This window comes from Acomys russatus, chromosome X, assembly GCF_903995435.1.
Source record: "Acomys russatus chromosome X, mAcoRus1.1, whole genome shotgun sequence".
In the NCBI taxonomy this organism is placed as follows: domain Eukaryota; kingdom Metazoa; phylum Chordata; class Mammalia; order Rodentia; family Muridae; genus Acomys; species Acomys russatus.
In genome coordinates, this window is record NC_067169.1 from 93,627,363 (window position 1) to 93,640,908 (window position 13,546).

Below are 13,546 nucleotides of genomic sequence, written 5' to 3' on the forward strand. Positions count from 1 at the left end.
CAAAGAAAACACCTGTGGATAAGCTTATCACTTTAATTTCTACAGGTGCTAGTGTGAAGCACAAGGCTCTGACTTAAGAGACTCTTTTTCCTTTTTGAGAGGGGATTATCTCATTTTGCTTCTAGCCACTCTGTGAACCAAACTGGCCTGGAACACAGACATCCACTTTCTTCTGTGCCCTGAGCTCTGGGTTTAAAGCCATGGAAAAGAACCCACAGCTAGCCAAGAGGGGTTCTCAAAACACTTCTCCAAGGACCCCAGAGCTTTGCTACCTCACTACAAGTCAGTTAGCACGGTTGATCATGACCCCTTGCCTAGGAAGTTAATTCACCAAGGTGAAACTGCGACTTAGAGAGCCACGTGTGCATCCCTACAAGCCTAAGCACCACGCCCTTACTGCAGCTGTATCCTACTCTTTCCTGCATCTGCTCTGCTTTGCCCCTCCAGGGCTCAACCCCCATTAGCAGGTCAAATGTAAGCTGGGATAGGGCACCCATGATTGGATACTTGGTTACCTGCGCTACGGCCCCCAAGGGCTTGAAGAGAAACTCTTCCTGGTTTGAGGAGCTAGGCTTTCCTAGCTGCTGGGACTCCTACTCAGACTCCGCTGAGGCAGGCTGCAAGTGAGCATTCAGGACATGGAGCGTGGAAACACCAACTCCCTGCTTCACGAGGGGCTTCAAGAGGATGAGGAAAAGTTGAATGGTCAGTGAGTGCTGGGAATGGAGGGTTGGCGATGTCCAGGAGGGGAGAGGTTTCCAGGAGGGGCGATTCCATTCGCGATGTGCGTGGCCGGCTTCTTGGCCACTTTAAGGCACCTTCATACCACACTAAACCCTGAAGCCTGGCTGTGTCTGTTTCCCCCACTTCCAGGTGTGAAGGCACAGATGGCCTTGCCGCTTGGAGAGGGAAGAAGTGAGGGAGAGAGTGGACAGGGCCTGCCTGGGTCTGGAGCCACAGCCCCTGAAGGGGAAGGGATAGAATTGAATGGAGACAGTCCCTCTGCTGCTGCCGCTGCTGCAGACCTTGCAGATAATTCTAACCAAGAGGACCAGGGTGCCAGAGGCACTGGCCAGGAGAGTGACAAGCAGCCACAGGAGCCAGCTCCCAAGGACTTGGAGGGCCCAGAAGATGTGCCACACGTGCCAGTGCTTATGTCCAGGTTGCAACCTGTCTCAGTGTTGCTACGCCAATGTTGCTTTAAATACAAACTCGTTCCGTGGCAGTTGCAAGAGCTGGAGCGTATTTTCAAGCAGAATCATTTCCTCAGTGCATTAGAAAGGTAAGCCTATAGCCTAGCCTGACGTGCTGCTGCGAGCACATGGCAGTTCAGGGTGGCTGGGGGCTTTCTTCCTGGCCCTCCTCCTGCCACTCCTTTTAAATTGCATATTATATATTTGTTCTGTTTTATTTGTGGCTGTGGAGATGAGTTTCTGTGGGTATAGGTTGTAACTTGACTCTTGGGGACTTCAGAACACAGCTTGTTCTACTCTGTTCTCTCCTTCCAACATGTGAGTCCCAGGATCGAATGCGGTTCATTATCAGGCTTGCTAGCAATCACCTTTCTCTCCTGAGCTTTCTCCTCAACCTATCTCTTATCCCAAATAATGACCACTTCCAAATTCAAGGCTCCCAGAATCCTGCATCCTAAACTAATGTGCTAGGGTAAGTGTGAGAATCCTGTAAAATGGTTGGCTGGATAGTTTGGGGTCAACGTGACAAAAGCTAGAGTCATCAGACAGGAGGGTGCCTCAGTCAAGAAAATGTTTCTGTAAGATCCGCCTGTAGACAGCCTGTAGGGCATCTTCATAATTAGTGATGGATGGGAGAGGGCCCAGCCCATTGTAGGGGATCCCACGCCTGGACTGCTGTTTCAGGGCTCTATAAGAAAGCAGGCTGAGCCTAGTGGTTGTGGCAGAAGCCTTTAATCCCAGCATTTGGGAGGCAGAGGCAGGCAGGTTGCTGTGAGTTCGAGGCCAGCCTGGTCTACAAAATAAGTCCAGGACAGCCAAGGCTACACAGAGAAACCCTGTCTCAAAAAACAAAACTAAAGAAAGAAAACAAAAAAAAAGCAGGCTGAGAAAGCCATGAGGTGTAAGCCAGTAAGCAGCCCTCCTCTGCGGCCTCTGCATTATTAGCTCCTGCCTCCAGGCTTGAGTTCCTGTCCTCAGAGCTTGTGATGAACTGTGATATGGAACTGCAAGCAAAATAAACCCTTTCCTGTCCAAGTTGGTTTTGGTCACAGTGTCTCATCACAGCATTAATAACCCTAACTAGGACAATGGGAATGAACGTATTGTCCTAGAGTACTCTAATGAGTCAGAGTGGTAAACTTTGGGCAAAGGCTTCCATATAAGAAAGTTCCTGTTAAGAGACCCGAGAAAGGTTGATTGGTTGAAATAACAGAAAATAACATTCTATCTTTTTTAGAAATCTCACAAATCTGTCCCCAATATGTTTTTAAGGTTTTGTACTTATGAATGCATTGGTGCACACACACCCTGTCTCTCCAGGGTCTCACTATGTACCGATCCCATGTGGTCATGGAACTCATCGAGTGCTACCTGCCTTTGCCTCCCATGGACTAGTATTAAGGCAAGCAGCACAGAACCTGGTGGCACCTTTCTCTTAGCTGCCAGTGGGGTATTTGTTCTTGTTTTGGGGATTTTTAGAACCGGGGGTGGGTGTTCTAATTTCTGTTTCCCTTCCCATAGAAACATGGTCCATAAAAAAAAGACTGAACACTGGGCGTGGTGGCACCTTCTAGTCATCCCAGTGCTGGGTATGCCGAGCCTGGGCTACAGGGGAGAGTTCCCATGTCTTAGGGACTTTTCTTTTGTTGTGGAAAGACACCATGACCAAGGCAACTTACTAAAAAACAAGCGTTTATTTGGGGCTTACAGTTTCAGAGTGTGAGTCCATGACCATTCTGGTGAAGAGCAGGGCAGCAGGGGGCAGACAAGGTGCTGGAAAAGTAGCTGAGAGTTCCCATCTTGAGACACAACCATGAGGCAGAAAGAGAGAGACAGACTCAGAACCTCATGAATTTTGAAAACTCAAAGCTTCTCCTCCCCTCCAATGAGGTCACAACTCCTAATTCTTTCCAAACCCTTCTGCCAACTGGGGATTGTTTGATACCCTAAGGATTCAAATATGTGAACCTGTGGGGGTCCTTTCTCTTTCAAACTGCCACAGCTGCAAGGAGAAACACTCTCTCAAAACATTAAAAATCAAACAGACTCACCCGCGTGTGTTAGTGCATCTCCGGTCACTCTCTCAAAACATTAAAAATCAAACAGACTCGCCCATGTATGTCAGTGCAGCTGGGGTCCCACTGGGAAGTGGAGGCAGGGAGAGCAGTTACACAGTGAGTTCCAGGCCAGCCCTGTCTCCAGGGAACCTCTATCAGGGTTTAGGGCATGTTCCACTTGCTTGAGATTGTTTTGTTTCTGCTCTTGGTTTTCCTGCTTCTCTGCTATGGGCTCTCAACTCTGTAGCCCAAGCTGGGCTGGATCTTCCATGGCCTCTTCACTGAACCTCCCTCATGAGAGAAAGTCAGAGCTGCGCAGTCAGTATTGCGAAGTGCATGCTGCTTTTGTCGTTGTTTTACATTAAACCTTATTTATTTGGTGGTGGTGGGATGGTAGTGGCCAGTGTGTGTGTGTGTGTGTGTGTGTGTGTGTGTGTGTGTGTGTGTGTGTGTGTGTGTGTGTGTGTCTGTGTGTCTCTCTCTGTGTGTGTGAATGTGGGGGGATAATGGTGTATGTGTTTGTGCTCCAGTGTGTATGTGCCTCGTGGCACACGTGGACACGAGAGCAAACTTGCAGGGTTATGGTAGATGAGCCAAATGTAGGCATCACACTCTGGTCACCAGGCTTTCAGGCAAGCACAGTGTCCCCCTTAGCCATCCTTTCAGTTCCCACAAACACTTGTCTTTTGTAATAATAGTCTCTTGCAGAGTTCAGGCTGCCAGATCTTGAGCCCTGCACTATGGGTCTAGGGTAAGGGTAAGAGGCATGCAAAAATGAGAATGAAGGTGTTTTCATACAATGCCTAACTGAAACAAAGTGGAAAGCTCCAGCCGATGTCTGCTAGGTTAGTAAGGTTCTTTTTCAAGAGAGATCAGGGCTGAGGTAATGTTGAGAGAGTAGAGGGTCATCCTGCTCCTGTTAAAATGTTTGATAAATCCATACATCGTTTATTTTCCTTTTAATTTCTTATATAACGATAAACCCATTGGCACGCTGTTTTTCCTTAGCTGCCACCTCCAGGGTCTCTCTATGACTCCCTTCCTGGCCTGGAAGTCACAGAGTGGTTCAGACTGGCCTCAAACTCAAGAGATCCACGCACCTCTGCCTACCAAATGCTGGTATTAAATGCACCGTCAAGCCTGGTCTCCACCTTTGTTTTACTGTTTTTGTCTTCTATTTTTGTCAGCCTTTCCACAAAAAAATGGTCCTTAAAAACAAGATTATAAATTGGGCAGTATGGCTCCATAGAAACTTTTTTGCAGCTGAAATCTAAGGCATGTTCATCTTATCGGGCTTTCTTTTGCTGTTTATTCTTGTTTTCTGACACAAGATCGTAGTCTGTGGTCCACGCTGGCTTGGAACTTGCCAGAACCAGTTGCTCAAGCCTCCCTCACTTTAGGAATTCAGGAAGAGACTGCCAGTACTGTGGAGAGGTTTCTTTCCTTCAGAATTTCCTCTTCTGTCTGCTGTGCTTTTAATATTTTCTTTCCCAGGGCCAGTGATAAGGGTTCAATGGGTAAAACCACTTGGTGTCAGGCTGGGGAACCAATGCTCCATCCTCAGGATCCACAGGCACATGGTGGAAAAAGGGAAACTAACTTCTATCAGGCATCCTCTAAGCTCCACAGGTGCACGAGGGCACAGGAGTGGGCCTGTGTGCATGTGTGTGTTCTCGTGCGCACGTGCACACACACACACACACCAAATAATTAAAATAAATGTAATATTTCATTCCCCCCATGATCAGCACATTGAACGTCCTCATCCAGTTGAACATTTGAAATCCTAATGTGCTGTGTATTAATCCATCTTCTTTTGAGTTTATCTTTCTATCCTGACAAAGGACCTCACACAGGTTGTTTTTTTTTTTTTTAACGTGTGCATTAGGTTTGTGAATTTTGCTCTGTTCTGTTTTCTTTATTTTAGAGGCAGCATCTCCTACACCATACCCACATGTTGGGAGCATTTCTTTTGAGGTTGTTGGTGCCTTATGTTGTTGGTTTTTAAATTGCTTATTAGGTATATGCATGGGTTTTCATTTTAAAGCAAATATAAAATGTCTCTCACACTCTTTCTTTCCTCTATAATGCTAAATATTGAACATCTGCCATTTCACCCCCAGAAAACAACTGGCCAGAAGGATAGGTGTGACTCAAGCCGTTGTGAAGGTCAGTAACCAAAGGAAGCCATTTGGCAGGACAGCCATTCCAGAACTTGCTTTAGGGTTTGGACTCTTTTATGTTATCCATGAAATTGTGTGGTTGTTGACATAACTCTGCTTGAAGACCTTTTAACTTTATTTATATATATCTTTATTTTTTGTTTTCATTATGTGTGTGTGTTTCTATATAAAGCATGTGCTGGTGCCCAAAGCATCCAGAAGAGGGTGTAAATCTCCTGGAGTTGGAGGTGCAGGTGGTGGTGATCCACCCAAGATAGATCCTGGGAACTGAACCCAGGTCCTCCTGCAAGAGCCGCATGTGCTCCTAAGCAATGAACCATCTCTGCAGGCCCTCAGGGTGACTTTTGAGCTTTATGGTCTTTGTAAGTAGAAATGGAGTAAGGAAGCCTCATACACAAAGGGGGTATTTCAAAATGGAACCTAACTTGTTAAAGAAACAAAGAATAGTGTAAACTACCTTTTATCTTCTTAGACACCTATACGTTACACATGCAGATAAATTACATGCACCTTTTAACTTATAAAATAGGTATTTTTATATATACACAGTTTTTTGCTTACATACAGGTGAATAGATGTATGCACACAGAGAGATGTATATATGCATGTGCTCCATATACAGCTGTGTGCAACTCCTTGTAATGCTGGCATCTTTTAGGTATGGTTTCTCTGTGGAGTCATCCTAGGGTTGTGACATACAAATCATTCAAATTATTGCAGCTAGCGACTTCATGATCCTAAACTAGTTGAAAGACTCAAAACTAAGCCTGAATTCTATCCTTCCAGGAGGAATTTCAGTTAGGTATAGCTCACAGGCTGAACTCAGTACTCGCAAACAAAGCTGATGTAAACACTGCTGTCACTGCCTGGAAATGCTAACAACCTCCATTGTGGGTTACAGTAGAACAGGAAAAGAGGCATGCAAACATTGAACACTTTCCGAGCTTTTTGACAGTGCTGGGATGGAAACCAGGGGCCCCACATTTTAGGCAAGCACTGGATCCTGTGCCTGCCCCTCATCCCCTTACAGAATTATATATCCATCAGAACCCAGGTTTGTCTTTGCAAGATAACTTATCGATAACTAACCACAGAAATATAAAGTTACATGATATGTTTTCAAGTATGATCGTGAAAATGTGCCGCGCTAAATCAATTCCTTTCTCACGCCCATTGTAGAGATGGTTTCACCAGAGGAGACAACAATACTGGAGATTTAAGAGGCTTTAAAAACTAAAGGCTACTTTCCTGCTTCCTGGAACATCTTTCTCTGAAGACTTCAGAGGAGCCCTGAGTACCACTCAAGCACGAAACACGGATAATTTGTTTTTCGACCAGTAACAGTATGCTATTATGCTGTGATCTCCAGAGTGATTGTATTTCAATAAAGAAATGAAATGTTAATGTTTATTTCTTGTGCCTCCTGGTATAGTAAAATATATGTGTAAGCTATCAAAGAAAAGCTCTTTAAACTGAGTAATAAAGTCGGCTTCCTTGAGAGAATACTGCTCTACCACCATAGACAGGCCCTTTATATCACAAGAGCTTTCCAAGTTACTAGTAGGTTTTCACTGACATACAATTTCCCTTTTGTTCACCTGTCCTGCTGGGCTCAGCCCTGCTCCTGCTCCATAGGACCAAAACTATACGAGAGAGGCAGGGCAAGACTCTAGGCAGAGACAGTGCTTTTTCAGTGGGAGCTGATTCTGGCCATCGTGAGGGGTCAACCTTGGTCTCTGAGGAACTTCCTTATAGCCATCCATAGGAGTCTTGGGCAGCAGCCCCCTGTCATTTAGGCTGTTCCCCAAACTCTTCTCTTCCCGCCTTTTCCATGGTATACACAGGAGACTGCAGCCACCTTGCCTGAAGTCCTGCTGCCTCAAAGGGAAGAGAAGAACCCAACCTCTCCACCTCAGGAAGACTTCTCCCATAGTCCCTCAACCCAAACCCAGGAGCATAGTGATGCCCTTCCCCTGTACCCAAGCTGACTGGCATTCTTAATGTTTCTTTTCAAAGTATATATTTCTTGAGAATTCAGAACCAGATTAATACTGAAAATATCTTTTTCAATATCGTATCTTCTTAAATAGTTCCTAGTAAATCGAATACCACTGAAAAGTTCAAGAAACAGACCACGTGGACTATCTTATTGTGTCCACTGTGCGGCTCTGTGTGCCTGGGGTCTTCCAGAGTCCCGCATGAGTCAGAGAGACACTAAGTAGAGACTACTCCCAAAGCCCATAGTCACCAATGACCTCATTGCTGATGTAGAAGCTGACACTGGCCCCACCCCATGCAGGGCTGCGATTCCTCAGTCAGACTCAGACCCCTGCCACTTGGACTTACTGATAGCCTGTGCCCCTCACTTCCTATCCAGGAGACACCAGGCTAATGATCCCAAGGGATGCAAGAGAAGCATCCTTCACTTGAGGGAGAAGAGGGGCTTGGAGTGATGTTTGTTCTCAGGACCTAGAGCACAGAGCTAACATATAGGCAGCCAGCAGAAAGACTCAATTTCAAAAGTGACTTTTATGATGCTAATGTGCCAACCAAAGGTTATGCTTTCAGAGATCGTTTCTATAGCTGCTACCAGAAAACAAGTACCCAAAATCAACAAATAGAGCCAAAAAAAAGAAACTCCCTAGGGCACATCATAGCTAAAACACTAAATATACAGAACGGAGAAAGACTATTGAAAGCTGCAAGAGAAAAAAATACAAGTTGTCTCCTTTCCCAACGACTCCAAGGCTCTTTCCCACTCTTTCCTCTATCAGATTTAGTGTGTCTGTTTTTATGTTGGGGTCTTTGGTCCACTTGTACTTTAGTTTTGTGCAGGGTGATGAATATGGGTCTTTTCACATTTTTCAACATGCAGACATCCAGTTAGACCAGCACCATTTGTTGAAGATGCTACCCTTTTTCCATTGTATGATTTTGGCAGCTTTGTCAAAAATTAAATGTCCGTAACTGTGTAGGTTTGCTTTCTGGGCTCAAAAATCTTTGCAAGCCTCTGGAAGGGCAGCAAGTGCTCTCAACCACTAAGCCATCCTACTAGTCTCGAACTTTCTGCCATTTTTTAGAGTGGGTGCTTTCAATACAGGGTCTCTCTGTGTAGCCTTTACTGTCCTGGACTGACTCTGTAGACCAGGCTAGCCTCAAACTCACAGCGACCAGCCTGCCTCTGCCTCCAGAGTGCTGGAATTAAAGGCGTATGCCACCACCACCTGGACAATATTCTGCTTTAAAAAAAAAGATGTCTGTATTCAGAAAAATTTATTAAGTAAATATCGTTTATTTATTTGGTTGAAAGGGCTAGTGCATCTCACCTATACTAAAGCATGCTCTTGATTGGGTAGCCTATTTTATATTAAGACTTGTATTATCTCAGCTTGGGAGGAGAGGTTGTTGAGAAGAGTTCCGACTGTGTAGCCCAGGCTGGCTTTACATTTCCCACTCCCTAAGTCTCCTGGGTGTTGCAATTTCAGGTGTGTTCCTGCATGCTGGACTCTTTCTTCGATATTTTCTTGTTGTTTTTTGTTTGTTTGCTTTTGACACATATGCACACACTCACACACATACACAACCCGACACGTGTGCACACATATTAGCACTCTAAACACATAGACATGCTCACATACACACTCACACTCTCAGTCACACACAAAGCCCACACATGCACTCACACTTACATTAACACTCGAAAACACAGTAGCAAAAACACACACTGACACCTACAACTCTGTCATACACACAAACACTCATATCTATATGCACATGTTCACATAATCACACATACATTCACAGGCCCCGACATTATCACAAACTTTAACAGTTTATACACATTCACACACTCACACACAGATGCAAAACACTCATACATAAAGTGAATACATCTAAAATATTTCTTTTTGTTGTCAAATTTTATGCATACCGGTGTTTTCCTTACATGTGTGTATATGCACTGTGTGCACGTAGTGCCCACCAAGGCCAAAGAAGCTGCCAGAGCCCCTAGAATGGGAGTTCCAGGCAGTTGTAAGATGACATGGGAGCGCTGGGAACCAGGCACGAATCCTCTGGAGGAGGCGTCAGTACTCTTCACCACAGAGCCATCTCTCCAACCCCTATAAGTATTTCTTTTTCATTTTGTAAATAACCTTCTAGATGGTAAGACAAAATGTTGAGGTGCCAAATGAACTAAAGAACTAAAGGACTCAGTGTGAAACTTGAAATACTGATACTAACGGGTGAAAACATAGGCAACACCCTATAAGATATACAGGTAGCCCCCACCCAGATCTGGCCAAGGGACAGGACATTCTCCACAGTTGAGTGGAGAGTGGGGTTTGACTTTCACACGAACTCCAGTGCCCCATATTTGACCACATCCCCTGCATATGAAGGCCTGGTCACACTCAGAGGTAGGATAGCAGGCTACAAAGAAGAGACTTGATACCCTATGAGCATATACAGGGGGAGGAGGTCCCCCTCAGTCACAGTCATAGGGGCGGGGAATAAGGGAGATACAGGAAGGAGGGAGGAATGGGAGGATACAAGGGATGGGATAACAATTGAGATGTAATATGAATAAATTAATAAAATGTATTTTTTAAAGTGGGAAAAATGAAAAAGATAAAAAAAAAGATATACAGGTAGGAGAGGCCTTCTTTTCTTTTTCTTAAGATTGTGGAGATAGGGTTCCTCTGTGTAACCTTGGCTTCCCTGGACTCACTTTGTTGACCGGGCTGGCCTCAAACGCATAGCCTTCCACCTACCTCTGCTCTGCTCCCCGAGTGCTGGGACTAAAGGTATGTGCCATCCTGCCTGGTGGAAAGGTTTCTCTTTTTGTATTTGTTTGGTTTGGTACTTTGGAAGGACTTTTCTTAATAAGACTTCATTTGCTCAAGAAATAAGAGGAACAACTAACAAATAGAAACTCATAAAATCTTCTCACAGCAAAAGAAACACTTGTTGTTGCTGCTGTTGTTGTTGTTGTTGTTGTTGTTTTAATTCTCTGAGGGATGTGGGAATTTGGATTTAGACTTCACTGAACCAATAAATTGCTTTTGGAAGCCCTTAAAGTAGATAGGAATGCTTGCCAGCAGCACAACTGATAAATGGATAATATCCATAATCTACAAGCACTCAATCAAACAGAACCACTAAAGTCAAGAAAACAAATGACTCAATTTAAAAGGGGAGGTGGCAGCTATGGAGCTGAACAGGGAGTTCTCAGAATACGAGATATACAAAAAATGACTAAGGAAAAGTCTCAAAAGTGTTAAATGTCCTGAGCAATTAGAAAACTCCAAATGAAAAACTACTTTTTTAAAGATGTATTGATTTATTCATTATGTATACAATGTTCTGCCTGTTTGTACCCCTGCCGGCCAGAAGAGGGCACCAGATCACATTATACATGGTTGTCAGCCACTATGTAGTTGAGGGGAATTGAACTCAGGACCTCTGGAAGAGCAGTCAGTGCTCTTAACCTCTGAGCCATCTCTCCAGCCCTTTAATACTCATCTCACCCCAGTCGAAATGGGTAAACTCAAGACGGCTGTGACAACAACGCTGGCAAGGATGTGGGAAAACAGAGCCCTTGTTCTGTAGGGGAGGCTGCAAACTAATGGCATTACTCTGAAAATCAGTGTGGAGAATTTGCAAAAAGCTAAAATACATCTATCAGATGACCCAGCTAGACCACTCCTTGGCATCTACCCAAACAACTCAACGTCCTCTTCCCCACAGCTTTGCTCATCTGTGTTCATTGCTGCCCTATGATAAGAGCTGAGGAGTGGAAACTGCCTAAATGCCCTTCAACTAATGAATGGATAATGAAAATGTGGCACACATACAGTATTCAATACTATTCAGCTGTAAAGAAAAATGAAATCTGCAGGCAAGTGGGTAGAACTAGAAAGTATTATATTGAGTGAGATAAGCCAGATCCGGAAAGACAAGCATAGCTTAATCTCTCTCATGTAAAGTTCCTAGCTCCAAATCTTCAGATGTTAGCACATATCCTGGAGTGACTGCAGAAACCAGGTGAGTATGCTACATGTGGCGGCACAGGCCTTCCATCCCAGCCCTCAGGAGACAAGGGGGCAGAGGCAGCCGGAGCTCTGTGAGTTCCAGGACAGCCAGGTCTACAAAGTGAGTCCAAGTCAGCCAGGGCTACACAGAGAGATACTGTTTTGAAAAACAGAAAGAAAGACAGACAGAAAGAAAGAAAGAAAGAAAGAAAGAAAGAAAGGAAGAAAGAAAGAAAGAAAATTTAAAACCCATCTTTCAGTGAGTTTAGAATTTCAGTGAGATTCACTGCGCCCTACTTTATTTAAAAATGGAGATGTTAATAATTTGGGAAGGTAGGATGGTTTTCTTCTTAAATTTTCTTTTAAGACAGTGTGTACGTATAGGTTCAACAAACTTGGTAGCTGAAGACTAAACTCTGGTGTTTCTCCCTCTGCCGCCTGAGTGCTAAGATGACAGACATTAAACCACTGAGACTGTGCTGGGCCCCATGCCTTAATCCCAGCTTTTGGGAGGCAGAGGCATCTAGATCTCTGAGTGTGAGGCCAGCCATGGCTGCAGAACAGGTTCCAGGACTCTCTGCGATAGGCTACCCTCTCCCAACACAAAAAAAGGCTATCTTTGCAATCTCTACCAGAAATAGGGAGAAGTAAATTAGCAGGTTCTCTGCGCCTTAACAGCAGCACTTTCAGGTTTCACAGCAAAAAACAAACACAGGCAGGACAAGAACTCTGACTCTGTCACCAGGACTGCAAAATATCCACAGTTAAGAAAAAAAATTGCCTGGAATTACATAGCCTAGGTCTTTGGGAGGCTCTTTGCAGTCTCAGAGTGACCAGAACCTGTTGGGGGGAAGAAAAAAAAACACTGGCTGAGCTGGGACCAGTGTGACCACATGCCAAGGGAGGGGGCTGCCTGACAGTTCCTGTCTGGAGACCCGGGTCTGCTCCTGACACTTGGACTATCCGGAAAAACCATAAGAAGGGCCAGTTCAAGAGAAATGTCGGGAACCTCAGCACAGATAGGACAATGCCCACACTTGTGATGAGTCCTAACAGTATTAGCACACCCCAATCTACACCCAAGCTCCCTGAAAAGCAGACATGGCAGGCTCTCACTTCACTGTCAACACCCCAAAGAAAACACCTGTGGATAAGCTTATCACTTTAATTTCTACAGGTGCTAGTGTGAAGCACAAGGCTCTGACTCAAGAGACTCTTTTTCCTTTTTGAGAGGGGATTATCTCATTTTGCTTCTGGCCACTCTGTGAACCAAACGGACCTGGAACACAGACATCCACTTTCTTCTGTGCCCTGAGCTCTGGGTTTAAAGCCATGGAAAAGAACCCACAGCTAGCCAAGAGGGGTTCTCAAAACACTTCTCCAAGGACCCCAGAGCTTTGCTACCTCACTACAAGTCAGTTAGCACGGTTGATCATGACCCCTTGCCTAGGAAGTTAATTCACCAAGGTGAAACTGCGACTTGAGAGGCCACGTGTGCATCCCTACAAGCCTAAGCACCACGCCCTTACTGCAGCTGTATCCTACTCCTTCCGGCATCTGCTCTGCTTTGTCCCTCCAGGGCTCAACCCCCATCAGCAGGTCAAATGTAAGCTGGGATAGCGCACCCATGATTGGATACTTGGTTACCTGCGCTACGGCCCCCAAGGGCTTGAAGAGAAACTCTTCCTGGTTTGAGGAGCTAGGCTTTCCTAACTGCTGGGACTCCTACTCAGACTCCGCTGAGGCAGGCTGCAAGTGAGCATTCAGGACATGGAGCGTGGAAACACCAACTCCCTGCTTCACGAGGGGCTTCAAGAGGATGAAGAAAAGTTGAATGGTCAGTGAGTGCTGGGAATGGAGGGTCGGCGATGTCCAGGAGGGGAGAGGTGTCCAGGAGGGGCGATTCCATTCGCGCTGTGCGTGGCCTGCTTCTAGGCCACTTCAGGGCACCTTGGCACTAAGCTAAGCCCTGAAGCCTGGCTGTGTCTGTTTCCCCCACTTCCAGGTGTGAAGGCACAGATGGCCTTGCCAGCTGGAGAGGGAACAAGTGAGGGAGAGAGTGGACAGGGCCAGCCTGGGTC

At 45.4% G+C, this 13,546-nt stretch overlaps 1 protein-coding gene across 1 annotated transcript; it reads left to right on the forward strand.

The window, feature by feature from the left end:
- The first annotated feature begins 638 nt into the window (after positions 1 to 638).
- LOC127185411 (rhox homeobox family member 1-like) lies at positions 639 to 13,224 on the forward strand. The gene is made up of 4 exons (XM_051141883.1): positions 639 to 705; positions 874 to 1,282; positions 5,374 to 5,419; positions 13,045 to 13,224. The coding sequence occupies exons 1-4, from the start codon at positions 639 to 641 to the stop codon at positions 13,222 to 13,224; spliced, it is 702 nt and encodes a 233-aa protein (XP_050997840.1).
- The last annotated feature ends 322 nt before the right edge of the window (positions 13,225 to 13,546 follow it).